The sequence below is a fragment of the Zalophus californianus genome, chromosome 6 (genome assembly GCF_009762305.2).
Source record: "Zalophus californianus isolate mZalCal1 chromosome 6, mZalCal1.pri.v2, whole genome shotgun sequence".
NCBI lineage: Eukaryota > Metazoa > Chordata > Mammalia > Carnivora > Otariidae > Zalophus > Zalophus californianus.
Genome location: NC_045600.1, coordinates 1,142,810 through 1,170,754, shown reverse-complemented (window position 1 = coordinate 1,170,754; position 27,945 = coordinate 1,142,810). Strand labels below are relative to the sequence as shown.

The window sequence follows — 27,945 nt, the reverse complement described above, 5'->3', positions numbered from 1 at the left end:
GCTGGCCAGAGCAGGGGTGGGGGGTGGGGGCCAGGATGGCCCCCCAGGAGTTTTCTGTCCAAGGTGCCCATCGCCTTTGCACCCCCCCCCCACTGCCCCCACCCAGAAGTTCAAGGCGTTCACTCGTTTCCTCAGCTCCCCGGACTTGAGATGGGGTTGTGCTGTGTCCATGCCCTTGACCTTGACCCCTCTCCTGGGACAGAAAGCATCCCCCATCACCTGTGGGAAGGGGTGGGCCCCGCCTGACAACGGGCTCCAGGCTCCTCCCCGATTTCTACCCGCACCTGCCACTGCAGCCACCATCTGCTCGAAGTTTGAGGACAACAGAAGGGTATCACTGTATTTTCTCTGGTGGACTTTTTTCTTACTGTGTCAAAGTATATACATAAAATTTAACGGTCTTAACCATTTTAAGTGTACAGCTCGATGGCATTAAATACGTTCACCACCACCCACCGTCGTCTCTGGAACTCTTCATCTCGTAAATCCAACTCTCCCCATTAAACTCACTCCCCAGCCCCTGGCACCGCTTTCTCTCCCGGTGCATCTCACTCCTCAGGGCCCTCGAGTAAATGGAATCCTAATGTCTGTCCTTTGGTGACTGGCCTGTTCCACTCAGCATAATGTCCTCAGGGTCCATGCATGTGGCAGTGGGAGCCAGAAGGGCCTTTTCTGAAGGCCGGGTCATCGTCCTGTGAAGGGACAGGCCTCAGTTTGCTTATCCATTCACCCACTGTGGACACTCGGGTGCCTTCCACGGTTTGGCCACCGTGAATCATGCTGCAGTGACCATGGGTGACGGGCTTTCTGCTTTCAGTCCTTGTGGGTACAGACCCAGAAGTGGACTTGCTGGGCTCTCTGGTCATTGGATGTCTGATTTCTCGAGGACCCGCCATACTGTTTGCGCTCAGTGGCTGCACCGTTTACCTTCACACCAACAGCGCACAGGGTTCTCCATCCGTGTGACATCTGGATGTCTCTTATCTCTTTTGTATGTAATGTTTGGTGTGTGTGTGTGTGTGGTTCCAAAAAGGCTGTGCCCTCTTGTCCTGGGGCCTACTGCAGATGTGCCCCCAACCTAGCACTCCTCACAGGTGCTCCCACAGGAGGGGACGGCCACCCCACCTGGAGTCACCTTGGGGTCTGGAGAGGCTGGGACCCCTACCCCCACCTCCAGGCGCATGCACCAGGACCTATAAATGTCCAGGCGCCCCGGCCACATCTGCACGGGAGAGATGAGGCCAAGGCTCCCAGGCTCCCTCAGCTGTTGCTTGCCGGGCAGGTGGCTCCTCTCTGCACTGAACAAGCGGCCACCGGGCATCCACCAGGTGGCGCCTGCCACACATCCCACCGGGCCGCTGGGTCCCCATCTGGGCCACTTGCGCACCTCTACCCAGCAGTCCCAGACTTGCTGCGTGACCTCCGCCAGGCCTCCTGGGCTGCGAGGGGGTGACCCGGCTGGGCGTGTGGACAGCCTGGCATCTCCCTGCTCCGTGAGCGCCACTAGGGAGGGCCGTCCTCTCCGGGGCAGGCTGATCCTGCTCCCCCTACAAATGCTGGCCAGCCCACACGCTTTCATCCGCCACCCACCAAAACAAGCCACAAAGTTGAAAAGCAGTGTTTATTGAAGAATTTGGAGGGAAAGTCTCATAATAGTAAAAATAGTAAAGTTGAATGTAAAAAGCGCCCCGGTGCAGCACGGCGTCCAGCCGCGAGGCGCGGAGGATGCGCTGAAGGCCCCTCCAAAGGGCGCTGGGCGCATGGCGGGCCAGTGAAGCTGCTCCAAAGGATGAGTGCTACCTGGGGACACCATCGAAGTGAGACGCCCCCGAAGGGACCAAAGGGTGGGAGGGAGGGGCTTTCTTGTCACTATGATTAAAAAACCCCAAAATGCATGTGAATAGCGTAATACACAGCAACGGATTGCAACCTCGTTCTTCTGCCTCTCGGGCGAGCCCGGCCTGGCCTGCCCCAGGGAGGGGACCAGGCCAGCGTGCCACAACCAGGTTGCTGCTGGTGCCCCCAGGCTGGGCCGAGACAGCTGGCGGGAGGGATGGAGGGGCCAAGGCAGGGCACACCCGGACCCCCAACTGCACGTGGCTGCATAAGGCCCTCGACCTTTTCCTATGTGAATCTAATCATTCTGAAGGCCAAGGCCATGTCTGGAGACCTAGATGAAATAAATTAAAAAAGCCCGCAGGACACCTTTGCTCCCGGCCCGGCTCGCAGGGAGGGTGCCCCCTTCAAGGCAAGCCACCCTGCCCACAGCACGAAACGTCTTTCCGTCCCTGCTCGGAGGAGTGACATGGCTCCCAAATGCATCCAGAAATAAACATGAAATACAAATCGTCCTGCGAGGCTTCCCCATGCCCTGAAGCCGCCGTCAGGAGCGCGGCGCGGCCGGCTGGCCCTCCTCAGGCCGTGCCGCTAGCCGAGTAGGAGAACTGCGGGAAGTGGGGCCTCCGCTCGCTGTCCTCGCCCTCCATGTTGTCACCTGCGGCCGGGCGGGCAGGAGGTGGGCTCAGACCCCAGCACCGGGAGCACAGCTCCCGCGCATCCAGAGAGACTGAGGCAGGCCCCAGGGCTCGCCCCCCAGACCCTCTCACTGCCAGGGCCGGGATGGTGCCCTCCTGCCCCCATCACTACCCTCCCGCAAGGGAACACTGCAGGTCTCAGGAGAGAAGGGAAGAAACAGGCTCGGGGGTTGGCGGGGAGGTGGCCCACCCCTCACCTTGGTCGGGCGGCGTGATGGTGATCATCTGAGCCGTGAACTCCTCATCAAAATACCTGGTGTCTGTCTCTGACGTGACCTGGGGCTTGAAGGGCGGACTGAGCTGCAGGGGACAAGGGCGGGGGGAAGGCAGGTGACAGGCTGCACTCTGTGCTGCCCCCAGGGCCTGAGCTCCCCCTCACCCCCCACCCCCTGCCGAGGGAAACGCCTCCTGTCTCCAGGCCACACTGAGGCCATGGAACGGGGCTCCAGCAGGGAGACACACAGGGGAGGGTGGCGGCCTGGAGCCCTGCAGACATGCCTCTCCCCCAGGGGCAGGCCAGGCCATGCTCACAGTGGCCCCCACAGCTGACCAGCTCTGCAGGGCCCCAGGGCCCCAGGCAGAAGAAGACAAGTCCGTTCTCTTTTCTAGCCTTCTTCACTTCCTTTCTGGTTCTCTTATGAAGTAGGAAGGAGATGAAGAGGGATGCCATGGGACAGGGTGGACTCCCAGCCCCACCCTTAGGTGCCACTCATGGCCTGCCTTCCTGACCACAGCCACTCAGCCCAGCTGCCAGGGGCTTCCACTCTGGTAATTCATGATAAAGGGACAGTCCCATCCCCACCAGGGCCAGCGAGTAGTATTCCCAAGCAGTGGCTCTGGGGGCCCACGGCAGCCCTGGGAGGAGACCCCAGTAGCACCCAGATAGTGCTGGGGTATGAGGGGAACATGCCCCAAACCCACACAGGGCTCCCAGGGCCCTCCCTGCCCAACTCCCACCAGGGCAGGAGACCAGGCCTTCCTGTCTGCAGAACGGGGAAGGGACAAGTCCTGAGCGCAGGGCCTGGCTGGCCTCATTCGTGGCTCAAGGACAAGAGTGCAGCCAGCTGAGTCAGGCTGCAAAGGATGCAAGGGCAACTGTAGGGGATATGCCCGTGGGAGGAGGGCCCTGCAAGCAAGCACCGCCCCCCAGTACTCCAGGGCTGCCCCTCACAAGCTAGCAGGGTCTCGGGTCAAGGTTGGGCAGCTGGGCTGTTGGCGGGCAGGGAAGCAGATAGGAGCTGGGCAGGGCAAGGGCGCCTGTCACGCAGGCAGGACAGAGGCCCAGCCGGCAGCATGTGGCCAGCAATGGGCCTGCACAGGGAGGGCGGGAGGGAAACCAGGTACAAGTCTGTCTGGTGACAGGGTGCCCAGCACAGCCTGGTACAGCCTTCCTGAGCCTGCTGGGCCAGGACCTGGCGCTCCCATGGCCCTCCAAGGGCAAAGGGCAGGGGGATGTGTGCACACAGCAGCTGCCTCGCTCCTGGGAGGCCTCCCTCCTGCGCCAGACAGGCAGGTACTGTGCCCCGACCCTGCATGCTCACGGAGAGCAGGCCTGGGCTCTCCCTGCAGGAGGTACGGAGGTCGGAGGGTGGGAGGGAGGGGCTAGCGGCCCCACTCCACCACCAGCCTTTAGCAGGCAGCGTCGGGCACAGGGCGCCCTCTTCGGGGAGTCCATGTCTACGTAGCTCCTCCCGGAGCTTGGAATGAGGGAAGACCCCCGCAGAGCTCAGGAGGAAATCCCGCAGTGCAGACCCTGTGAGCCGGGGGAAGGGGTACGGGCAGAGGGATGGGTGTGGATGGTTGAGTGCGCACCAGGTCCCCACACACCTTCTTCTCATACACGTCCTGCCACACGATGCTGGCGAAGAAGCGATGCTGCATGATCTCCTTGGCGTCCTCTGAGCCCCCTCCAAGCCTGCGGGGGGCACGTCAGCTGCTGCCACCTGCCTGGCTCGGCCACCGGCCCCTGACCGGCCCTCCTGCCTCCCGCTGGGGTCTCAGCGTGTGGGGGGATGGCACAGGGGGGACAGCGTGGTCCCAGGGGGTGGGGGGAGCACAGCGTGAAGGTGACTGCATACTCCTGGGGCGGTGGGGATGGTGCAGCTCCTCTGGGGGGCTGTGGACGGCACCGTGCCAAGGGCCATGCCCAGCACATGTGGACACTGGGGGGAGAGGTGCTGCCAGCACGGTGGGGTCCTCCTGAGCAGGTGTGAGAGGCTACAAGGTCAGGGTCAAGGTGCCCATCTGGCCCCAGCCAGCCCTGGCCGAGGACGTCACACATCAGCCATCACTGTGGCCTGGAAGCTGCCCTGCCGTCCCAAGGGGAAGCTGGGGGAATCACGTGGCTCACCTCTGCTTGGGGTCCTTCTTGAGCAGCCCCGAGAGCAGGGACTTGGCCTCGGGGCTGAGCGTGCGCGGGAAGCGGAGCTCCTCCATGAGGATGAGCTCGAAGAGCTTCTCATGGTCCTGGTTGTAGAAGGGCAGCCGGCCGCACAGCATCTCGTACATGACCACGCCCAGCCCCCACCAGTCCACCGCCCGGCCGTAGTCGTTGTCCTCCAGCACCTGGGGGCGCAGAGACACGGGCTCGTAGGCTGCCCGGGGAGCGTGGGGCCCCAGGCCGCCGAGGGGACGCAGCAGGGGCGCACCTCGGGGGCCAGGTACTCGGGCGTCCCGCAGAAGGTCTTCATGGTGGCCCCGTCCTTGATGCCCTCCTTGCACAAGCCGAAGTCGGTGATCTTGACGTGCCCGTCCTTGTCCAGCATGAGGTTCTCCAGCTGTGGGGGGCGGCCTCCAGCTCAGCACCAGCCCGCCCTGCCGCCCTGTGGCCCCTGGCCACTCCTGCCCACCCACCTTGAGGTCGCGGTAGACCACGTTCTTCTCCGAGTGCAGGTAGTCCAGGGCGGACACGATCTCGGCACCATAGAAGCGGGCCCGGTCCTCGGGGAACACACGCTCCCGGGACAGATGGAAGAAGAGCTGCAGGACAGCGGCATGAGGGGCGCACGGGCCACAGGGACCCTGGCTCCCTGGGGCGGGGCTCCCACAGGCCGGGCACCACACCGTCCCTGTGCTGGGGGGGGGCGCCCGAGGGCTCCCTGTGCTGGGGGGGACGCCCAAGGGCTCCCTGTGCTGGGGGGGGACGCCCGAGGGCTCCCTGTGCTGGGGGGACGCCTGAGGGCTCCCTGTGCTGGGGGGGGACTCCCGAGGGCTCCCTGTGCTGGGGGGGGCGCCCGAGGGCTCCCTGTGCTGGGGGGGACGCCCGAGGGCTCCCTGTGCTGGGGGGGGCGCCCGAGGCTCCCTGTGCTGGGGGGGGACGCCCGAGGCTCCCTGTGCTGGGGGGGGACTCCCGAGGCTCCCTGTGCTGGGGGGGGACTCCCGAGGCTCCCTGTGCTGGGGGGGACTCCCGAGGGCTCCCTGTGCTGGGGGGGGCGCCCGAGGGCTCCCTGTGCTGGGGGGGGGCGCCCGAGGGCTCCCTGTGCTGGGGGGGACGCCCGAGGGCTCCCTGTGCGGGTGGGGGGGGACACCTGAGGGCCAGCCCCATGCAGGCCACGCAGCCACCCTACCTCGCCCCCGTTGGCGTACTCCATGACGAAGCAGAGGCGGTCGTGGGTCTGGAAGGAGTATTTCAGGGCCTACGGGGGAAGCAGAGCGGCTACCGTGGGCCCTGGACCCACCCGGAGCCCTGATGCCCACACACCATTCTTGAGGAAGGCGCAGCGTGGGCTCTGTATCAGATCTCGGGCCCCCTGTACGGCAGGCAGGGCAGCAGCTGGGGGGACCCTCGGCAAGGGGAGGACGTGCCCAGGGCAGAGCTTACCAGCCGCCTTCCTACCTCACACTACAGGGGGCCTGGCTCTAAGAGGGAAGGCCCAGATGACCGAGTCGTCCCAAGTGACCGACCCCGGATCTAACCCAGCGGCCGGGACGAGCCCCATTCACAGAAAACATGGGACGAGAGGCCAGCTCCAGACCTCAGACAGCGGGGACCAGCTGCGCCACATGACCCCGTCCCCATGGAGAACCCGCAGGAGGGGGATGCCATCGCCAGGGCAGAGGGTCAGGGCCGGCGTGCATGGACCCCAGCATCTCTGCTGAACACGATAGCGGTGCTGGGCTCAAGGGGGAAGGAAGGGCACTAAGCCTGGACATGAGGATGAGAGACAAGCTGACGCAAAGGAGATAAAACCACCGTAACGAACAAGTCTGGGCAAAAAAAAATGAGACCTTTTAAAAATGTTGGTCACGTCTCGTAAGAAACCGTTTTAAGGAACGCCTTAGACAAGTACAGACTTTCTCTGCTCTGCCCCTGCTTTGGGCCAGGCGGTGCCCCCGGATGAGGACACTGTGCTGAGAAGGCGACAGGGCCTGGGGGTTCCCAGGGAGAGCCCAGGTAGGGGGCGGTGGCCTGTCCACTCCACACAGACCAACCAGCTCGTCCACAGCTCCCGGGAGCCAGCCGAGCCCGGGACGCTCACTAAGGCTGATCGGCGGTTTTCCGTACACCCCTCCTGGGCTGAGTACCCCGCAGCACAGGGACCCTCCACACTCGAGCCTCCGAGGGGAAGCAACTGGAAGGTGGTGTGCAGAAGGGTAGGCATGGGGGCTTGGGGGCCTCCCAGGGCCTCAGGCAGAGCAGAGGGAAGACTCAGGGTACCCACCCCATTTTGTGCACCAGGGGCAGCAAACAAGCCCCCAGCCCTTCCCAGCATCGGGTGCCTCCACCCCCGGCCCTCGGAAGTGCACCCACCCTCGGCCTGAACTCTGGAGCACACCAGCCCTGGTCTGTGGGGAGACGGGCACATGACCTCCAGGACTCACCGTCAGGAACGGATGCCTCGAGTTCTGGAGAACGCGGTTCTCCGTCAGCGTGTGGGCGACCTCGTCCTGGAAGACGGGGTCAGGTGAGCCGCCCCCGCCCCCCCACCTCCCGGCCCGCCCCAGCCAGGCCCCGGCCCTGCACCCTACCTTGGCCACAATGACCTCCTTCTTCAGGATCTTCATGGCATAGTAGCGGCCCGTGGCCTTCTCCTTCACCAGGATCACCTTCCCGAACGTGCCCTTCCCCAGCAGCTTCAGGTACTCAAACTCGTTCATGGTCTGCAGGACGGCAGGCAGGCACCTGCGGTCGGGGCGGGGGGGGCCCAGGTCCCCCTGGAATCCCGCCTCCCTGCCTTACTTCCCACACAGGGCTCCCGGGGGGCCACGCTGGGACCGCCGGGCCCCTCTGAGGTGGGGGAGGGTCTCACCACACGGTGCTTGGGCTTAGCCAGGGACACCTCCATCTCTTCGGCCCCCGAGTTGTCGCTGGGCGAGCCCGACCGGAAGTCCATCATCTCTTCCTCCTGCCTCTTGAGCCCGTCGGCCACCGTCTGGATGGCAGTCGTCCACTCCTCCCTGCAGGGCCCACAGGTCAGGTCCCGTGACCCGGGTCTGGAGCCTGGGGACACCGAGGCCTAGTTTCCCACAGGGTGGTGTGCCCTCCCCACCAGAGAGCAGGGCCCCGGCACCTCGCCCGTCCCCATGGGTCCATCTTGTACCGCTCTTCGGGTGTCTCCACGTGGAAGGTGCGCTCGATCACCGTGGTCCACTGCAGGCAGCGGATGATGAAGGTGTTGGGCCTGGGCCGCTCCGTCTTCATCAGCTGACATTCTGGGGGCAGGGCTAGGTGAGTATGTGCACACACCCCCCCACCCCCAGGGCTTCACCAGGGGTCACGGGAGGCCCGCTCCCATCCCCACTCCAAGCCTTGGCTCCCCTCCTTGTAAAACGGGGCCGGGACGCCGATTCCAGCCCAGACACCGAGCGCCGTGCTCTGGAGCAATGAGGCACCCCTGCGGGGCCGGCTGAGGCTGGGTCACCTCAGCCCCCCGCCATCACCTCCCTCAGTCCTTCGGTCGCTGAGCCCACGCTGCCGGCCAGACGGACAGGAGTATGGATGCCCCAGGGAGGGGCCCGCAGGAGGGAAAGCAGCTGGCCCCTGAGCAGGAATCTCCCGCCATGTTCATGGCTGTGACTGCCAGCCCCCGCCCCCTCCAGGCATGGCCAATCCCAGAGCAGAGGCTGCTGGTGGTGCAGCCTTCAGAGAGACCGCCTGTCCTGGCAGGAGGCTGGAGGACATGACCCACCTGGAGGCTGCGCGGGCTGTACCCACCCCACGCTGATGGCACCCCATCACCCCCCCAAGGCTGGGGATTCCAGATGCATAGCAGGAACATGCACGCACACACCGGGAATGCACGCACACCGGGAGCACATTCTCACACCGGGAGCACGCACACCAGGAGCGCACTCACACCGAAAGCACACTCTCACACCAGGAGCATGCACACACCGGGAGTGCAGTCTCACACTGGGAGCACTCACACCAGGAGCGCTCTCACACCAAAAGCACACTCTCACACCGGGAGCGCACTCACACCGGGAGCATTCACACCAGGAGCACCCTCACCCCGGGAGCACACTCACCCCGGGAGCACTCTCACACCGGGAGTACACTCTCGCACCGGAAGTACGCATACACCAGGAGCACGCACACACCGGGAGCACGCACACACCAGGAGCACACTCTCACACCGGGAGCGCACGCACACACCGGGAGCACACTCACATACACCTGGAATGTGTGCACACACCAGGAGCCCAGGGACCACGGGGCTGTACCAGGCCCTGAGAGGGGTGAGGCAGTCAGGGGGTGCTGCTGGGAAATTCTAGGCCAATGCTGGCCCAGTCTGTGTGAGAAGACAGGGGGCCCAGGGCGAGTACAGGGGCTTCTGACATTGCAGTGTCTGGGCCCTGGCCGGGCTCAGCAGAGGGTAAGGAAGTGGTCCACCAGGGCTGGGTGCCAGGAGGGGGCCTGGGGCCGGCCTTACAGGGAGGGGGCCTGTGTCAACATGGGGGTGGGGGACAAAACCTGTGGCCGGTCTTCTCCGTCCTGCACCCCCACCTCCCACTCGCTCGTCAGAGACCAGGTCTTCCCAGGACCGAGGCACCTGGCGCCCATCTCAGAGCCTGGTTTCTTGTCCCCCCAACCCTGGAATCCATCCCCAAGGAAAAGCCCCTCCCCCACTGCTCAGGCAGCTCTCTGGATGGTGTCTGCCTCAGCAGAGTCCCTGTCACCCCCCTGCACTCTGCCTGTACAGCACATTCCTGAGGGCCCCCACACCCCTGCCAGCAAGGTGGCACCCACCCCAGCCAAGCCTCCTTCCTGAACCTTGAAGGCCCCGCCCAGCCCCAGCCAAGGAGGCAGCGAGGGGGGCCCACATGGTCACCAGGCTGCAGGGGATGGCGGTACCTGCCTCCATGGTCTCTTTTCAGCCTGGGGCCCCCCCTCGAATAGCCGCCTTGTGGGAGCTTGAGGCTGGGGGAGGGAAGACTCAGGACTCACTGGACCCAGGTCACAGTAAAGCCTCCCTGGGAGACCCCCAGGCTGGAGCCTCCCTGACAGAAGCCCCCAGGGTGGGTACACTGGCCATGCCCCTTGCCCCTGCAGCACAGCACCAGGTACACTGGGAGGGTGGGCAGGACAGCCAAGGTCCAGGAGCACCCCTCCTCTATATTCCTGCAGGCATGGAAGCCATGTGCCCACCCCACCCCGTCAGCCCCGGCTACCTCCTCCTGAGACCCTGGACGTGAGCCTGCTCCAGGCCATGTGCGGAGCTGGAGGGGAGGGAGGGCAGAGCTAGCCAGAGAGTGGGGATGCATGAAGGAGCCTAGGGTGGAGCCCGAACCCCAGCGGGCACTGCACTCTGTCCCCGAAGGCGTCCCACGAGGGACCCAGGAGGCCTGTCCGTGGCTGAGCCCCTCCCTCATCCTCCCGCCGCCACCGGGCCTGTGTGCCAGGGCAGAGCCAGGTTTCAGGGAAGCTAGACCAGAAACCAGGGACCAGGCTGGACGGCCTGCCTGACTCAGCCTCCCCCACCCCCACCCCTTGGCAGCCCAGCTCCGTGCCCAGGGCTCTCTTGCCTCAGGGTTGCCAGCCTCGGGACTCAGCACGAAGAGCTCCCACCAACCAGAACCGACCACTCACCAGTTCCCACGGTGACTCAAGAGCCAGCCCTGCCCCACCCGGTCCCTGGCCGCTGCTGGCCCCAGACATGACACGAAGGCCCGGGGCTGGGGGGGCATCAGCGTGGGGGCTGCTGGGCACAGAAGACTCCTGGCCCCCTGCCCACCTGCCCACAGCCAGGGCAGTCCCCGCTGCAGCCCCGCATGGCCACAGGTACTTACGAGCCACAGAGAAGTTGTTGAGAGGGGACTCCCGCTGCTCAACGTCCTGGGGCCGCTCCTTGTAGCCGATAAAGGTGCCATCATTCTTGAGGAGGAAGTATCGGGGCCGCCAGGTTTTGATGTACTCCCCTGTGGACACGTGGGCAGTGAGGGGCCGCGGTCACCGGGCCCTGCTCCCACCTCCCCCCAGAAGCCCCGTCCCTGTGGCAGGCCGGAAGCTCACTGCACCCGAGCAGACAGGACACCCTAACCCCAGGCCCCTGCCCCCTGCCCCGCACTCCCAGCACGGCGGGCAGGGGCTGGCTGGGAAGGCCACAGGCCAGGGCGTCAGGGCTGAGCTCCCCCCCACGCAGCGGGGGCCAGCCAGCTGCTACAGTGGCCATGGCCAGTGGACTGCCCACCGCACTGAGCCCTGGCCTGCAGGCCGGAGCCTGGCGTCCAGCACTGCGGGGACAGTGAGTGAGACTCAGGGCCCACCCCCTAGGCTGGGCACTGGGACAGCCCCTCACCACCCACGTGACAACACTGTCTGTCCAGGGCCCCACGTGAAGCCAGACCCAGGGGGTGTGTGTGCAGTCCTCAGGCTGCGACCTCCCGCCCTTGACTCCCACGGCCCACGATGGGTTACCCAGGTACACGGGGAAGTTCTCCCCAAAGTTTCGCCACATCAGCCGTAAACAGGCCTTTGCACTTAAGAACCAGAGCAGATGTCCTCTGCGATATCCCAGCAACTGTCATTTTTCATACTGACACCCAGAAAAAAAATGTTTCATTTACATTTTGCCGAGCAAGGAGTTTGAACAACGACAGAGAACTTACTAATTAGACAACTGCTTTATCGCAGGGACCACTGGGCAGCAGGTGGGGAGGGGGTGGGGTCCCCAAGCTCCAGGCCCCGGGGCCTTCCCTCCCAGCCGAACCCCAGGGGAGGGAGACGAGCCAAGGCCCCATCCGGGAGCAGGCACCTCCGCTGTGCTCCGGCCCCTCACTGCCCAGCCCCTCCCCACCAAGGGCCTCTGGGTGTGGCCTCTGAGAGCCAGCCAGCCCTCCCGCCGCTCCACCTGGCCAGTGGGGGGCTTGCCCGGCTGCAGGCAGTGGGGGTCACCTCCAGGCCCAACACCGCTGGCCCAGGGATGACCCGAGCGATGGCCAGTGACCTGTTCTGTACCCCAACAGCATTCAGCGGGATCTCCGCCCGGTTCCGCCGAGCCCCCCCAGCCCATGAAGACGGTGGGCTGGGAAGGCTGTGGTCAGGCCTCGTGTGGACACTGCTCCTGCCCCTGGTGGCCTGGGACACCCCTTCCCCGCTGGTGCAGCGGGTGAGCACAAGCGGAGTAGGCTCCGGGGGCCGTGCGTAGCCCACCACCCGGGCCGCTCGCTCCCACCCGCCTGTGTGCCAGTCTGGAGCTGTCGGCCCCTGATGGAGTGCCTCCCATCCCACCAGCTGCCGCTCCCCGGGATGCTAACTGAGCAGGGAGACTGATGAACGCCTCGCCCGCGCAGCCCCGAAAATCTATCTTGATTCACCAACTGCCGCCAGCCCCCACCACGCCCGGCACGGCCCCCCAGCACTGTGCCCTGTGCATGCAGTCAGCACGTATGTGCCTGCTCAGCAGCACCCACCCGCCTGAGCGGGCCTCAGTTTCCCCACTGGGTCCAGGATCCCTGGAACGGGGGTGTCAGTGCTGCTAAAAGTACCTAGGACTCCCCCCGGCCACTTGGCCCTGCACCTGCAGTCTAGTAGCCTTCACCCCTACCCCACTCCAAGGCCAGCAAGGTTCTGGAACCCAGAACTGGGGAGCGGGGGGAGGAGCAAGGGAGCAACACTGGCGGGGAAGAGGTGGAGGAGGAGCAGGCACCCGCCCTGGCTGAGCCCCGGACAAGAGGGGTGACTCTGCTGGGCCCTCCACCAGCCCCCAGCCCCAGGACACTGAAGGGGGGACCACGGCAGGTCCCCAGCTGCCCCCTGCCTGGGCCCCACATGGCTGAGCCCAAGAGCCACACAACACCCAGGAGGGACGGAGGGCAGGGAAGGCGGCCTCACTCAGCCCCCAACCTCGGCAGCCGGGCACACAGACCCCCTGAGGAGGAGTGGGGACCCTAGGGGAGGCTGGGGCCAAGGCTCTGAGACACACAGACCCCTTCTGCCTGGCGGGGTGCAGCCTGGCGGTCACCTGGGGGCCGAGGCGGTGCCAGATACATCCTGGGCCGTGGCCTGCCTCTGAACGAGTCCAGCCCAGAGAGATGGGAGCCCCAGAGCCCTGCTCACTCCCAGGCCTTGGGTGACACAGAAGGACCACGTGGGGGATGCAGCCACCCCTGTGCCTGACCACTGCTGTCCACAGGAGTGCGGCCATGGGCACTGGGCGGGGACAGACACGCATCAGCCCATCTGCTGGTGGGAACGCCCAGGCCTTCACTCCGGGCAGGTGACAAACAGGAGCCCAAGCCTGCCCTTCAGGACACGACTCCCTAAATGGGGGTCCCCACCACTCCCTCGGGGGCCAAATGCCTGCCCACAGCCAGGGTGATCTCCTGGCAGCCACTCAGGGGGCAGCAGGAAGCGGCCTGGACCCAGGCCCCGGGCCTGTCTTTGGTCCCTGCCACTCACAGCCAAAGCCCAGGATCCCCAGAGCGGCTCTCCACCCCCCTGGTCCCACCCCATCCCACCCACGCAAACATTTCAGACCAAGGCCCACACAGGGTCTCAGCACAGGCCCAGGACCAGCTCAGCACACAGCTCAGCAGCCCAGCCAGGATCCCGTTATCTATTGCCACGAGACGGGAGCCACGGCGAAACTGGGGGCAGGCACCCCTAGCCAGAGGGTCTGTCCCTGGGTGGGCAGGCAGGAGGGGCAGCATCTCCGGCCCCGCTCAGGGTTCTCTCAGAAACCCAGCCCCGGGCCGGGGTCAGGGAGGACCCATACTGTCCCTCGGCCCCGCAGCACCACACCCACTCCTTGGAGACCACGTCCTGCCCAGCCACCAGAGAAGGGGACTCATGCCCTCCTGAGCCGTTCACGCCCACACCAGGGCACCCACAGTAAGGGCTCCAGCTGCGGTGGAGGCAGGGGCAGGCAGGCCTAGCCAAGCTCCTCTTCTGCCCGGACCAGGGCTCCCCTACCTCCTCCCACCCTCCAAGGGCCCCTCAGCTCCCAGGACTGGCCCCCTCGGTGTCCCCATGTACCCTCCACAGGAGGGTCCTTCCAATACCCCTGCTCACCTTGGGAGGCAGCCCGTGTCCAGGAAGAGGCTGGAGGTCCCCAGAGGAAGGAGGGGTTCCTTGTAAACAACCCTGGCCTCCCACAGCCCAAATCACACTGACAGGGCCACAGGGCGAGGGCTTGGGGACAAGACGGGCAGAGGCTGAGGGCCTGCCCCCACCGTGGCTCCCAGGCACGTGTCCCGGGCCACACTATGGTCAGGGCACCGCAGGCAGCGGACCTGGGGGCTGGGGACCCACGCTGTGGGCAAGCTGGGGATCCCAACACAGTCCCGGGGCCCAACACTGCAGAGTCCTCCACACCGCCGGGGGTCCCGGCACGTGGCACGCCACACCTGGGCCCCGGCCCACTCGGCCACCACGCCCTGAGCTCCGTGAACATTCCCTCCAAGTCCCCAGCTCTCGGGGAAACTGCTGGATAAACACTTTGTCGCAGCAGTGGTGGCGGTGGCAGGCGGCTGGCAGGGTGCCAGGCGGTGCCGAGCTGTTTCTCCACAGCAAAGCGAGCCCCAGCAGGCCCGGAGAGCGGGCACCAGCTGACAGCGGCGACCGTGCGGTCCCCTGCCGTCGACACATCCATCGCAGGCCGACAGCTGCCGGGCGCCCATTTACCTTCCCCAGCACAGTGAGCAAACAGCCCTGCTGATGGCAGCCCATCCATCGCCGCCCACCAGGACGGGGGCAGGCAGCGGGAGGGCATCGGCATGGGTCATCTTGGGGGGCCCCGCCTGCCAGGCCTCTTGCCTATGCACAAGCCAGGGTCCCGGCTCCCCGTCCCACAGGCAGGATGCTGGGCCACAGCCTGACATCCAAAGCCCAGGAGCCCCAGGAACCAGTGCCGGGGGGGGCGGGGGTCACACCCCCACTCAGACGGAGCCCCAGGGCTGTTGGGGTGAAGCACACCAACCTGCTCGAGACAGAGCCCCTCCGAGGGCAGCATTCACGGGGTCCTCCCGGAGGCAGGGCTCGGACAGCCAGCGTGGCTGAGAGAGGAATCCACTCCGTGCCCAGCAGAGGGGCGCCACGTGGAGGACATACGCTCCCCTAGCATGGCCCTCGAGCCTGGCTGCGCCCTCCCCCGGCCCACCACCCTGCCCTGCCTTCCCAGAAGGCCCCCCTGGCGGGCAGGGAGAACAGGGCTCATTATGCCCACCAACTCCCTGGGGAAACTGAGGCCCAAGTAGGGGACTCTCAAGGTCACAGATGGTGAACAGAGCTGCCGGTCCTGCTGCCCAGGCCAGGCTCGCTCCTTAACAGCAGCTCAGCTCCCCACGGGTCTTTGGTTCTGCCGTCCAGCAGGCAGGCCCCCAGAGTCACGGCCCCATGCACACAGGTAGACTCAGGAACACAGGGAAGACACTGGGGCCGCCCCTCGCCTCCCTCCTGCCTCAGGACAGCACCTCCCACCAACCACCCCGTCCAAACCCACTGCCACCGACCAGCCGCGGCCAACCTCCTCCGCCTAGACGTCCCTCCCAGCCGCTGTCCTCCCTGCACGCCCCCCACCTCCTGCTCAGGCGCCGCGCATCATCTGCACGCACGCCAGACAAGGGGCCTGGGAGATGCCCACGTGGCTTGGTCCCCATGGCCTGTGCCCACACCCTCCGTCTCAGTGCTAGTCTCCTGCCCCCTCCAGAGCCCCCGCGGACAAGGCCACGGCCCCACTGCACTGGTGCCCTCTGCCGTGCCCTGCCCACTCTCCCTGCACCAGCCTGGGACTGTGTGCCCACTCCCCCACCCCCTGCCTATTCCAACAAGCCAGCCACTGGGTCATCTGCCTCCTGCCCTCCCAAATGATATGCACCTGGCCTCGCCACAGTGGGGTTCAGGGAGACTGGGTTTCAAAGACCTGGGTGTCGTGGGGGGCTCAGGGGCAGCCACAACCACACCTCTGCCTGAACGAGCACCCCAGGGGGCCGGGAGGTTGAGCGGGCGGCCCCCAGGCCCGTCAGTCCACCAGCTGCGCCCCCAATTGCTGGCCCCTCGGGTCACAGGCCTGGGGAGAGGGGGATGCAGCCTTGGGGCCCCCTGGGGGTCTGCAAACCCAAATCCAGAGCCCAGAGAGCCTAGCTCAGAGCACCCACAGTTCGCAGAAGCAGCTCGGTGGAACCCCTCCCCAACCAGGCCATCGAGTCTCACGTCCCCAAAATACGGGTCTACTCTTTCTTAAGGGTAAAGACACATACCTGAACGCAGGGAGGAGGAAAGTGAGGGCTGGCCTGCAGCTCGCCCTGTGGGGACCTCGGTCAGCCTGTGCAGAGCCAGATGCGGGCCAGGGGGCCTGCCCGTGGGGCTGCCAGGCAGGGGCTGGGCGTGCCAAGTGGACAGGAACGGCGGGCATCAGCCCACGGCAGAGGGGGGCCCCGGTGAGCAGGAGCAGAGCCTCAGCCACGGGCTTCAGTTATGGGAGGGCCCGCGGGGAGGGTGCTGGCCCCGAGCCCAGATGGGTGTGCCTGGGCAAGAGGGACACCGGTGGCGGCCGAGCCAGCCCCCACCCCGCGCCGTCCCGAGGCACTTCTAGGAACCAGGCCTGGTGCAACCCAGGCTGTCCTCTCCTGACGGCTGCTGGTAGGCGGGGGTCTGGGCACGGCGCTCCGGGCCTCAGTGTCCCTCCTGCACGAGTGCACTGTGCTGCCCGGGGCCCCCCACCCCCCCCCTGCATGGAGCCCGGCCCTCCGCAGGGCAGCCCTGCCCAGAGAGCACACCACAGCCACCGGCTGGGGCCACCGGCACGAGCCAAGGGATGCAGGGTTGGCGGGTGGTGACCCCTCACCCCCCGAGCGAGTCACCCCAGCTTCCTCTTCTGTTGTTTGTTCTGCACGGAGAGCCCAACAGGCTCACAAAACAGGAAACAGCCCCCAGCAGTGGCAGCCACGGCCACGGCCACACGCCAGGGCCAGCAGGCCCTGGGGCACACCTCCCAGCCCCGGGCCTGGCCGCCCTGCACCGAGCTGCCCTCAGGGCTAGGTCCGGGCCCTCACAGACACACGGCATGGTGCGAGCTGCCTCTCGGACCAAGGGGATTGCCGGCACCAAAGCCACAGCCACCTCAGCGTGACCTGGGCCCGCGCTGGGGCCACCCCTCCCCCGACAGCCAGGGCGACCGAGGCACACAGGAGGCCCAGAGCAGCCCTGCCGTCCAGCCTGGGGCACAGGGTCCGGGAAGCAGACGTGCACCCTCACTGGTCCTGCTGAGCCCCCCGCCCTGGCGAGGCAACCGGCGGCACCCCCCCCCGTGCAAACCCCAGGGCAGCCGGGGCTCAGAAGTGCATTCACAGGCCTGTGCCCCGGTGTCTGCTCAGCAGCGCTGCCGCCTCCTCCAAGTGGGAACCAGGCCGCCTCCACGTGGGGAACCGCAGGACCAGGGACGGAGTAGGGGGCTGTGTGTCCAAGGTGGAACGGCCTCCCCACCTCGGAGCCACAGGAGGGACACAGGCAATGCCACCGCCACGGCAGGGAACGGGACCTCGCCACAGCTGAGGGAGGGGCGGCGGGAGAAACCTCAGCCCCCGGAGCCTGGCCCCCGCCAGGACGCCGTGGACCAACGCAGCCTGGAACCGGAGGCGGACCCACGCCGGGAAAAGGCCCAGGTCTGCGGGGCTCGGCGAACTCAGGGCCGCGGCCGGCACCTCTCCTGGGGGAGCACCGACGCTGAGACGCGCGCACACTCACGCGCGCACACTCACGCGCGCACACACTCGCGCGCACACACTCACGCGCACCGCCCACGCGGCGCTTCCACGCTGGCCCCAGGAGCAGAGCAGCCCCACTCCCACGGGCCTGCTGCCCGAGGCCCGGCTGCGGGGGGACAGCTGAGTGCGCGCCTCTGCTGGTCCCTCCCGGCCGACAGCCGGCCTGCGCGAGCCCAGGGGTGCCGGCCTGAGGCTCCCCACCCAGGCCCAGGGCCCCTTCCTTCATCCTCCACCCAGCTCCTCCCTGCCTTCCTCCCCTCTCCTGGTCCACCCGGTCCAGCCGGCCTGTCCGCGGGTCAGGGACAGCCAGGAAAACCCCCACGAGCCTGGCTGGGCCGACGGTGCCCACACGGTCATGGGCTCCAAGAGTGGGGCCAGTGGGCAGGGACGCCCCAAACCAGCTGCACAGACTCAGGCCACGGCCTTAGCACAGAGTAGTCTGAAGACAAAAGCGGACACCACAGGCCAAGCTCAGCCAGACCTACACCCTGGAGCACGCTTGTTTTTATTAAATTGTCAACCTTTAAGAATCAAGAGAAGGCACAGAAAGGACCAAATCCTTGAAAATGCAAATTTTTGAGCAATGCTGAGCCCACCAGCCCCCAGCACTGGCGGCTAGAGCTGGGCTCAGCTGCTCGTTGCTTGGGGTGTCTGCTTATCGTTTGGAATATGTGTGTGTCAAAACACCCAACTCTTGTTCAGGAAGCCCGCCCATCTCTGGGGACCCCCGTCTGCCCAGCTTACTCTCCTGGGGACCAGCTCCCCAATGGAAACACTGGGTCACTGAGGCCCAGAGGGCCTGCCTGGCCCCCAGAACACGTCAGTGCAGGGCTGGAGCTCACCGCCCAGGCTGGAGCTCACCACGCAGGCTGGACTCCCCTCTGCCCATGACGGCTGCTCTGGCCCGGGGCACAAAGCATCAAGACACCCAGGAAACAGCCCAAAGGTCACTCCCCACAGATGGACGCCCACCTCCCCAAGGGGAGTAGGGGACCCTCTCTCCTGGCCTGAGGCTAGGGCCAGGCAGCAGGGCCTGGAGGCTGCTGAGGCTGGCTGTACCCTGACTTAGGGCCCCCAATAAACCACATGCCGAATGTCACCAGGCCATTCCCCACCACCGTTCCCATCATACACACAGGGAAACCAGGGCCCAAAGAACTCAACAGATTTGCAGTGACAAAGCAGCTAAATCAAATTCAAACTCAGCTCTCTAGATGCCCCACTGGGCCCGATACCCTACCCCCTAGCCCCTTCAGAAGGCACAGGCCCTGAATGGCAACCTGGAACTCAAGCAGGCATCAGAAAGGCAGCCCTGCCCCAGCCTGGCTGGCCAGTGCATGTCCCAGTGATGGGGTTAGGGGCCCTGGGCAGCACTGAGGCCTTAATCTAACAGTCAGTCAACAAACGTTTGCCAAGAATTGAAGGCATACTGGTCCCAAGTAGGGGCTACGGATGTGTGCTGCCAGGTAAGGGGACCAGGTGAATGGGGAGGGGACATCAAAGGGGGCTGTAAGGTGAGGCAGACAGGGCTGGACCCGGCAAAGGGGCTTTAGGCAGGAAGCAGGACTCGGGGAAGCAAGGAGGTGGTAGGCAGTGGGGGAGGGGATCAAGAAGGCAGGCGGGTGCTTAGGGGAAGCTAAGCAGAAGGGCTCCCCACGGACCACAGGGCCCTGGAGCCTCCTCACCTCTGTCTCAAGGCCCGGTACACTGTCTTCCTTGCAGCTGCCAAAGCAAGCTCTAGAAACACACAGCTGACCACATCCTTGAACCTCTGCTTCGAGCCCTCTGAAGCCCCCGATCCCTCATCCCTGTCACCTCTCACCTCCCCCTGCAGCTCCTGCAGCTTCCCAGCCTGCTCTGCTGGAGAGCTCCTATGCATCCTACAAAACCCAGTCTCATGATACCCGCTTTTGCCACACCTCCCTGTCTGTTCCCTATGCAGCTGAGGTTCCCCTCCCACCAGCCTGTGGGGTCCTGAGCTGGGGCTAGGGCACCCTCACGGCATCTGCTGGAGAGCATGCATGAGGAGTGGTGAACTAGCTAGCTGGGGTCACCGGAGCTTTGGGAAGGAACAGGTCTGGAGGAAGAGGAAGTTGGGGGGTGGGGGGGTGGGTAGCTAATCCCCGCCCTGAGGCAGGAGGGAGTCGCTCGCCAGGGGCACCTGGACGTGAGGCCTGTCCATCCCCCACTGCCCATCCCTGAGCAACAGAGGGCTGTGAGGCAGGGGGCTGTGGGCAAGGCTACAGAGCAAGGGGCCAAGGCTACGGCCCCAGCCCCCCTGGGTCCCGCCAAGCCCCTCCCTGGGCACAGGGTCCTGTGAGTGCGGACAGGGGAGGCTGGCCGGGCACCGGCTTCAGGCAGCCCGTGGTTTCAGGCAGCCCGCGGCTCTAGCACAAACACACCCCATGCTGGGCCCCTGGGTGGTACAGGGCCCCCCCACACCCCACAGCCCAGGCCCGAGGCAGGCACCCGGCCAGGCCAAGCAACTCTGCCCTGCCCTCAGGAGCCCTCGGGCAGCGCCCCGGGCCGCCAGCGAGCCAGGTCTTGGACGGGCCCCAGTGTCCTCACTGCCTTCCAGGAAAGCAGGGAAGGAGACAGCAGCCACTAGGCCAGCCAGCCCACACGGGCTCCAAAGCACCCGAGGGAAAGCCTGCAGGCCAGCTCCGGGACCCCGGCCCCGACCCGACCCCAAGCGCACTGACCTCTCTTGTGCAGCCAACCCTCCTTCACGATGGCCACGTCGTTCATGGTGCCCAGCTCCGGCACGCCGCGACAGCCCCGGCGCCACTCACAGGCCCCTCTCGGCAGGGTCTCCTCGAGCCCAGCCGGCGTACCCAGGCTCTGCAAGAATCAGAGGGAAGGGTGTGAGGTGGTGTCTGGCTTGGGGCCGCTCCTCCAACCCCACGGGGAGGCGGGAAGCACCGTGCACCTAGGGGCCCATGCGGGGTCCCCCTCCCCACGTAGCCTGCCCCACTCTCAGCCTTCAGAGCCATTGCCACCCCCCACTAGCTTCCACCACAGCGCCTGATAGAAAGTTCACGTGACTCGACCTGTTCCCTGGAGCCAGGCCTCCTTCCACCTGGGCTGCAATCTCCCTGCCACCCCTCTGACCTCCGGCCCTCAGTGTGTGATGCCCCCTGCGCCTATGCCTTTGTACAGATCACCCCCATCCCCAAAAGGCCCTCCTGGCATATTCTAGCCTCCCTAACCTGCCAACCCAGCAGAGGCCACCTCCTCCGGGCAGCCCCTCTGACTGCTTGGCCTTCCCAAGCCCCCGGTGACAGTGCCCCTGTTCTCCTGGCCCGTGCTGTTCCCCCCGCCCCATAGGCTGGGGTTCTCGGAGCAGGGCCCAGGGTTCCTCGCTCTTGCCCCAGACTAGGAAAGAAGAGAAATTCAAACATGAAGCAAGTAGGGCCAGGAGACCAGGCGGCTGGCTCAAATGAGAGCCCAGAGCCCTCCGGGGTGACATAAAAACCTCCCTCCAAGAAACCCCAAGCCCCTCCTAAACCACAGAACCCCTGCTGGTCTGAATCTGGTTCATTCATTGGGCCAACATGTAGCAGGCATCTCTGGTTTTGCCAGGCTCAGCCCTGGGGACAAAGAGAGGTTCAGATGGGTCCTGTCTGTAAGAAGCACCCAGTCCAGGGTGGTTATGGGCCCATAATCACAGCATTCAGCAGGCAACAAATAGGGGGTGCGCTGTGTGAATGCAGAGGCGCCAGCGCCCGCAGTGGCCCACCAGCAGCCTTCTCCTGAACACACACTTTGGGCATTGAACCTGAGTGGCCCTCCCCACTGCTCCCTGCTGGATGAACTCCTAGGCATCCCTCAAAACCCAGTTCACACATCACCCATTCTGGGCATCCTGGGAAAGAGAACTTTTCCCATGCACTGTCCTCTGCTAGCCCTGCACACAAGCACTCCTGAGGGCAGGCTGGGAGCGACCCCCTACCCCCGGACTCCCAGGCCAGGAGGACCCCTGAGGGCCTCTGCAGTGGATCCCAGCATATGGGTCTTCCTACAGCTGCGGACCTTGTCGGGCAACGCACCTTACTGGGCTCCTGAGGCATGGGGTTGGGGCCCAGAGAAGGCTGCTCGGCACTGATGGTCTCAGGCTAAATTTAGAAGAGCAGGAAGACCCCACTGTCTGTGTCTACTGCCAGGCCGGGGAGACACACTCTGCCCCAGGAGGAAATGGCCCAACGTGCTCAGCAGGCCACCGGGCAGCGACAGGCAGCAAGACTGAGGGAAGAGACCTCCAAGGACAGGGCTCTGAGCCCCTGCAGCAGGCGGGGGGGGGGGGGGGGCCCCCCTCTGCCAACACAAGTGGGCGTGGCCTGGAGGCAGAGGGCTGGACCCAAAGACCTCTGGATGCCCCGCCCCCACCCTGGCCTAAGCAGGGCCTGCTGCTGACAGTCAGCTGTCGAGCCCCGTGTGTAAAAATATATCTGTGCACACGCACAGGGTGATGTGCGTCTGCACAGAAATGAACACACCAAGCCAGCGCCTGGGCCGCTGCTGCAGGCAGGGCCCAGGGAACTGAGGGTCCCCGTTTCCCACGGCTTCCGCACCGCCAGTGCCTTCACCATAAAAGTGTGTTAGTGCCGTGATTATTTACGGAACAACCTACCAAAAACTCGCCTGTGCTTACAGGGCCTCCTCCCTCTGTCTCCAAACACTGGTTTGTGAACCGTTTGTTCCGCTGGAGGAGAGCAGGGAACCCAGCCCCGCCAATGCACCCCCTGCCCTTCACTTGGCCCAGGGGCTCAGAGCAGCCAGGGGTAGCCTGGAGCAAGGCTGGGGAGACCCTCTGGCTACAGAGCATAGGGCCGTGCCCCCCACTCTGCCCACCATGGCAATACGCAGGAACCAGTCCTGCCCATGGACAAGTTCACCAACTGCCCCCCTATCCCCTAACCTGGGGCGGGGGGCAAGTCCCAGCCGTCTGCCAGGCCCCAGCCTCCAGAATGGGGTGGGCAGCACCTCCAAAGCCCACCCAAGTCACGAAGCGGTTTCGGGGCCCAGGAGGGTTGCTAGTCCTTTGTGGGCTGGCCCAGGCACCTCTCCATCACCTACAACTTTTTGTCTATGGGCAAAGAAAGTCTTCCCAAGGCCCACCCACAAACTTGAACGAGGGCTGGGGCAAGCCTTTCCGAGGGGCCCCTGAGCACCTACTGTGCGCCGCGGCCGGCCAGTCCGCCTCGTCCCTCGCCCCTGCCCGGCCCGACCAGCCACTTCCCCAAGGTCATGAGGGAGGCCGGGGCCGCGGCCCGTAGCCCCGCCGCCGCCGCCGCCGCCGCCGCCGCCGCCGGCCCGCGCGCCCTCCCCGCCCAGGCCCGCGCTCGGCCACTTCCTGCTCCGCTCCTCCACCCCAGCTGCGCGCGGCCCGCGCCCCGGCCCCGCCGGCCGGGAACAAAGCGCCGGGCCGCGGGAGGAAATCCGGGCCCCGGCGGCGGGCGGGCGCGCGGCTGGCGGCGGGCGGGGACTCACCGGGCGCCGCGTCCGGGCCGAGCGCTGGCCTAGCCGGGCCGCGGCCTCCGGCGCCCGCCGCTCGGCATCCCCGCGCGCCCGCCGGGCGGGGCCGGGCTGGAGGCCGCGGCGGGCGGGCGCTGCTCGGGCGGGCCTCGCGCGCCGCCGGGCTCTGTGCTCGTGGCGGCCGCCGGCTCGCGTCCTCCGGCTGCGCTTCTGCGCTGGCTGCGCTGGCTGCGCTGGGCCGGCCGCCCGCCCGCCGCGCTCGGTCCCCCCGCCGCCGCCGCCGCCGCCGCCGCCGTCGCCGCCGCCGCCGCCGCCCGCCGCCGGCCCGCCCTCTCCCCGCCCCGCGCCGCCCCGCGCCGCCCCGCCCGGCCGCCCGCCCACATCCGCCTCCGCCGCCCGGGGCGCCCCCGGCGCGGCCGGGGCGAGGGCGCGGCGCCGGGAGCGCGCGGCGGGCGGGCCGCCCACGCTACCCGGGCCGCGTGCTCCCTGGCCTCAGTTTCCCGGCGCGTCCAGGGCGCCTGTGGGGGAAGGGCGGGCCGGGGACGATCCCCGGGCCTCTGCCTCCGTGGCGTGGGGGTGGGGTGGGTTAGTGTGCCTTTCCAAAGGTGTCCCAAGTGGGTAGGCCGTGCTGTGGGCCGGGGAGCAGCCAAGATGACCCCACAAGGCCCAATCCCAGGACCCTGCCAAGCGAGTGGTCCTGGGGCGCATGCAGGAGGCTAGGTGGAGGTCAGGTGTGAGCGGGCCCGGCCGGAAGGCTGGCTGGAATGCACACAGGAGAGGGAAGCCTCTGGAGGAAGGGGTCACAGGCCCCTGTGCTGCAGGACCACCTGGCCCCGGGCAGGGCCCTCCAGGGCTCAGCTAGAGCCAAAAGTTTCTCCAACCGCGGCCCCTCCCCCCATCCCTGAGGCCTCCAAGTTGATAGTAATCCTTTTGTAAAAGGAAGACTCCTGAGAGTTACCCTCCTGGAGACAGGTGTGTATTTTGTGGGGAAGAGGGGCATTTTTGTTCATCCTGGGTCAGAGTTCAGCCTGGGAGGTATAGATACTTCATCTGGGGCAGAGGCAGCCCAGCTGAGCGGCGAACGAAGCATCTACACCCAAAAACCGGGGCTCCTGCCAGACTTCTTGGGGCTGAGGGGCAGAATTATACTCCTCAGGGAAGGACTCTCCTCTGCTCAGGGGGAAGTGACTGCCAGTTCCTCCCCTTGGCCCCCCTGCCTCTCTCCCCAACCCAGCCCAGCACTCTCAGCTCTGACTGAGGACCCCCAGGCAGGGCTTTGCCTCCAGGGGGCCCAGGGAGAGGCCTGGACCAGTCAGTCATCCACGCTTCTGGGACCCAGCACCGGCCCTGAGGCTCAGCTGCCAGATGTCCCAGATCTGTCCATCCCTTACCCTGCAAACCTTCCGGGTGGGCCCCTGGGGCCCCTCAGGGACTGTCCCACCCGCCCACTGCTCTCCCAGGAAGGGTGTTCATACCTGTCCCCATCCTGGCCCCCCGCAGGGCTATGGAGAAGGCCCAGGACAAGAAGAGAATGGGGGCGGGGGGGGGCGGGGTCTGGGGGGGCGCCCTTTCATGGAAGATGTGGCCTCGCTGGAGCCCCGTGGCCATTTGAGGAAAGGCATCTTGGCCAGGAGGCTGCATCGAGGTGGTCCAAAACCTCCCGGCTGATCGGCCGCTGGCCTGTGTCCAGGAGGCCTCCCTGTCTGCTCTGCATGGAGCTCTGGTGCCCGCCAAGTGCTGGAGACCTGCCGCGAGCCCCACGCCCCATCTCCGCAGCCCCCGGTCCCGTCTGCGCCTCTGTGTGGGCCTGCCCTGGGACTGGGGCAGCCCCGCAGGCAGGGCCAACCCTCTCCTCCTCTGGCCTCTCCTCTGCTTCCCTCAGGAATACCCCCTCTGCACCTCAGGTAGAATGGCAAGGTGGGGACCCAATCCTGTCAGCCTGCCCTAGCCAACGCTGGGGCCTCTGGGGAGCCCCTTGCCAGATGTTTCCAACAAAAACTGCTGCAGCAGTCTCCAGGAGGGTGGCTGCCTCCCCTCCACCCCCGGAGCTCAGGGGCCTCAGGCGCTGTCACCTTCTGCAGCTGCCAGCCATCGGGCGGACTCGCAGGCCAGCAGCCCCCGCCGGGTCTCAGCAGCAGCTGTAGGGCGGGGCCCGGGGGCAGCTCCCCGGCCAGATGGCCGCCCGGCCAGCTGCGTCCATGGAGGCTCTGCCTGCACCACTGCGGTGGCCTCCTGTCATCCCCGTGCCCGAGACCGCGACGGGCCAGAGAGGGGATCCGAGGGCGGGGGGGGGCAGCTCCCAAGTGCCTTCCCGGGGCTGCCTGGGACAGCCCCTCCTGGGGAGTGGAGGGTGGGACAGGGGCACTTAACCCAGGCCTTCCCACTCCCAGCAGTGAAGTCCCTCCTCCTCTAGCTCATCCCTACCTGGGCGGGCCTCCCAGGCTTCCGCAGGCAGTGTCCTAACCTGCTTCGGCCCCTCTCCACGCCCCGCAGCCTTGGTCAGGGCCCCAAGGAGAGCTTTGTCCCACTAGCCAGGCAGGGCAGGCCAGGACACTCTGCCCGCCCCGGGGCCTCACTCTGGCCCGCCTGGGGAGCTGTCTGCCCAGAGCCCCAGGATGGCCGGCCTCCCTCCCTGCCTCTGTGGCCTCTGGGGCCTGACCCGGGGAAGCAACACTGGACAGGTAGGCGCCCCGGAGCAGTCAGGATTTGGTTGGACACCCCTCACAGAAGCCACTGCGTTCACTCGAGACATGTACCCAACCCCCGTTTTGTGCCCAGCCAACTTCTTAGCATCAAGGAGACAGCGGGAAAGCCTTGAGGTCGCACAGTCTCGGGAACTGGAGAATGCTCTAGAGAAGGCTCAGGGGGAGAAAGGAGAAGGTGGGCCTGGGGGGCTCTTGGCTGGGGTGGTCAGTGAAGACTGCTGTCGGGGGTGGGGCCCTGGGAACAAAGACAGAACTGGGGGAGGAGCCAGGGAGGGCTCTCTGGGGGAACACAGTGGGAACCCCAGGGCCCTATAGTTAACCTCCCACTTTGCAGATGAGGATTTCAAGGTTCAAGGAGGTCGAGTGTTGTGTCTGAGCTTGGGAGGGGACAGTGGGCAGGCTGTAAGCCAGACAGGACCCCTGGGGGCAGTCCATCAGGGTTCACTCTGACCTGACCTGAATCCGGATCCTCCTGCTGGGGGCCTGGGGGAGGGGGCTGGCCCTCCTTGAGGCAGGGGCCGGGGAGGGGTGGGGCGATGTTGTACAGAGTGGACGGACCTTAGGAACCAGGGCAGTCTCAGTGGCTGAGTGCAGTGTGAGTTCAGGGTTCCAAGGGTGCTGGCCAGATTTAGGAAAGAAAAATGCAGGATGTCCAATCAGATGTAAACTTCAAATGACTAAGGAATAATGTTTTAGTATAAAAATGTGGCTTTCCTTCCCACAGACTTGAGATACCAGTTGTGCTGGGCCCCTCCTCAGGTCTCCAACCCGAGGATTTGACTAGGACCCCTGGGGAGCTTACACCATCCCCCCGGGGCCCCCATCCCACAGGGGCTGCTCCCTCCTCCTGAGGAGCTGGGCTGGAGGCCTCCCCACTCCTGCAGCCTGAGGTCCCACCCTCTGTAACCCCTAGTCCAGGCCTCCTTTCCACCTGCCCCCCACCCCCTCCCCAGCCCAGCCTCCATCTCTGGGGCCTCAGGCAGTGCAGTTGGGAATTCAGGAGACTGTAGAGATTCGAATCCCGGTTCAGGGACTTACTGCCTGCCCTATGGCCGCTGCATGGCAGTGGGCCCTTCCCTCACTACCCCCACCCCAGAGCAAACGGGTGTAATGATGAAAGCATCTGGCTAGCTCCATTGCTGGGAAAGGATGCTGAGCAGTGCTCAGTGTCTCGACTCTGCCTCCATCAAGGGCAGCCCCTTTAGATCATTGCCCTGGGAAGAGACTGCCAGCCAAAGTCTCCCCCACCCCTGGGGCCCCAACTTCTCCAAAATCATCGCTTTCTATTTCACTCAGGTTATTTCCTTCTCCCGGCAGACCTAGGTGTACCCTGACACCTTCAGGGTGCTCTTGCACCTTGCCCCCAGGATGCCAACTCCGCCCCTCTGCAGGGTCTCCCCCTCCCTAAAGACTTCTCTGCCTGTGCTGGACTCCGGGGCGCTTGGGCCTCCATCCGACAGGCGTTTGTCGGCCTATCCGTCAGGTCTGCAGAAACGTGCCCTGTCCCTGGGGCTCTGGGACGCAGAGCTCAGGGCGCCTGGCCCCCCGCAGAGGTTGCACTAAGCTCCGCTGACAGGGTGGGAGTCCCCTGTTGTGGACTCTGCCTTGGAGATCCCACTTAAGTGTTTGGAAGAAGGCACCAGCCAAATTGACTCCAGTTTAAGAAGAGGCTTTCAACGAAGAAGGGGCGTCATCTTTTCAAAATTTACGACCCCCTCCATGTGTCCCCTCCTTCCTCCCACGGCCAGCACCCCGCGAGGTGCGCCTTCGGGTGACAGCCCCAGCGCGGGCCCGGAGAGGAGCGGGTCCTCGGAAGCGGTTCCTTAGCAGAGGGGCGCGGTTGGGACCCCGTGGGGTGGGGTAGACGCCCAGGGCCAGGCGGCAAATATCGCGAGAGAGCCCCCTCCCCCGCCGCGCCCCTCATCCCCTCCCACCCCGGTGCCCCAGCTGGCGGCTCGCCGGCCCCGGCTGGGCGAGGCGGGGCGGGCCGGGAAGGGGCGGCGAGGGTGACCTCAGCGGTTCCGCCGCTCCGGGAAGTCGCCTCGGCCCGCCCCCTCCAGCCCCCGCCCCGAGTTTCGCTCTCTCCG

General features: G+C 65.9%; 1 protein-coding gene across 3 annotated transcripts; it reads right to left on the bottom strand.

Annotated features, from left to right (window-relative positions):
- Window positions 1-1,607: 1,607 nt before the first annotated feature.
- Window positions 1,608-23,258, bottom strand: AKT1 (AKT serine/threonine kinase 1). Of its 3 annotated transcripts, none has more exons than XM_027571790.2 (14): window positions 23,169-23,258; window positions 20,381-20,519; window positions 10,764-10,892; window positions 8,075-8,186; window positions 7,784-7,931; window positions 7,503-7,634; window positions 7,356-7,421; window positions 6,101-6,169; window positions 5,388-5,513; window positions 5,183-5,311; window positions 4,885-5,099; window positions 4,362-4,449; window positions 2,732-2,834; window positions 1,608-2,494 (listed from the first exon to the last, which is right to left on the bottom strand). In XM_027571790.2, exons 2-14 carry the CDS (start codon window positions 20,424-20,426, stop codon window positions 2,415-2,417), a joined length of 1,443 nt encoding a protein of 480 aa, XP_027427591.1. In that variant the 5' UTR covers window positions 20,427-20,519; window positions 23,169-23,258; the 3' UTR covers window positions 1,608-2,414. The 3 variants fall into 3 exon arrangements, with proteins under 3 accessions (XP_027427591.1, XP_027427592.1, XP_027427590.1); XM_027571791.2 differs by lacking the exon at window positions 23,169-23,258 and adding an exon at window positions 22,854-22,870; XM_027571789.2 differs by lacking the exon at window positions 23,169-23,258 and adding an exon at window positions 21,728-21,772.
- Between the last annotated feature and the right edge of the window lie 4,687 nt (window positions 23,259-27,945).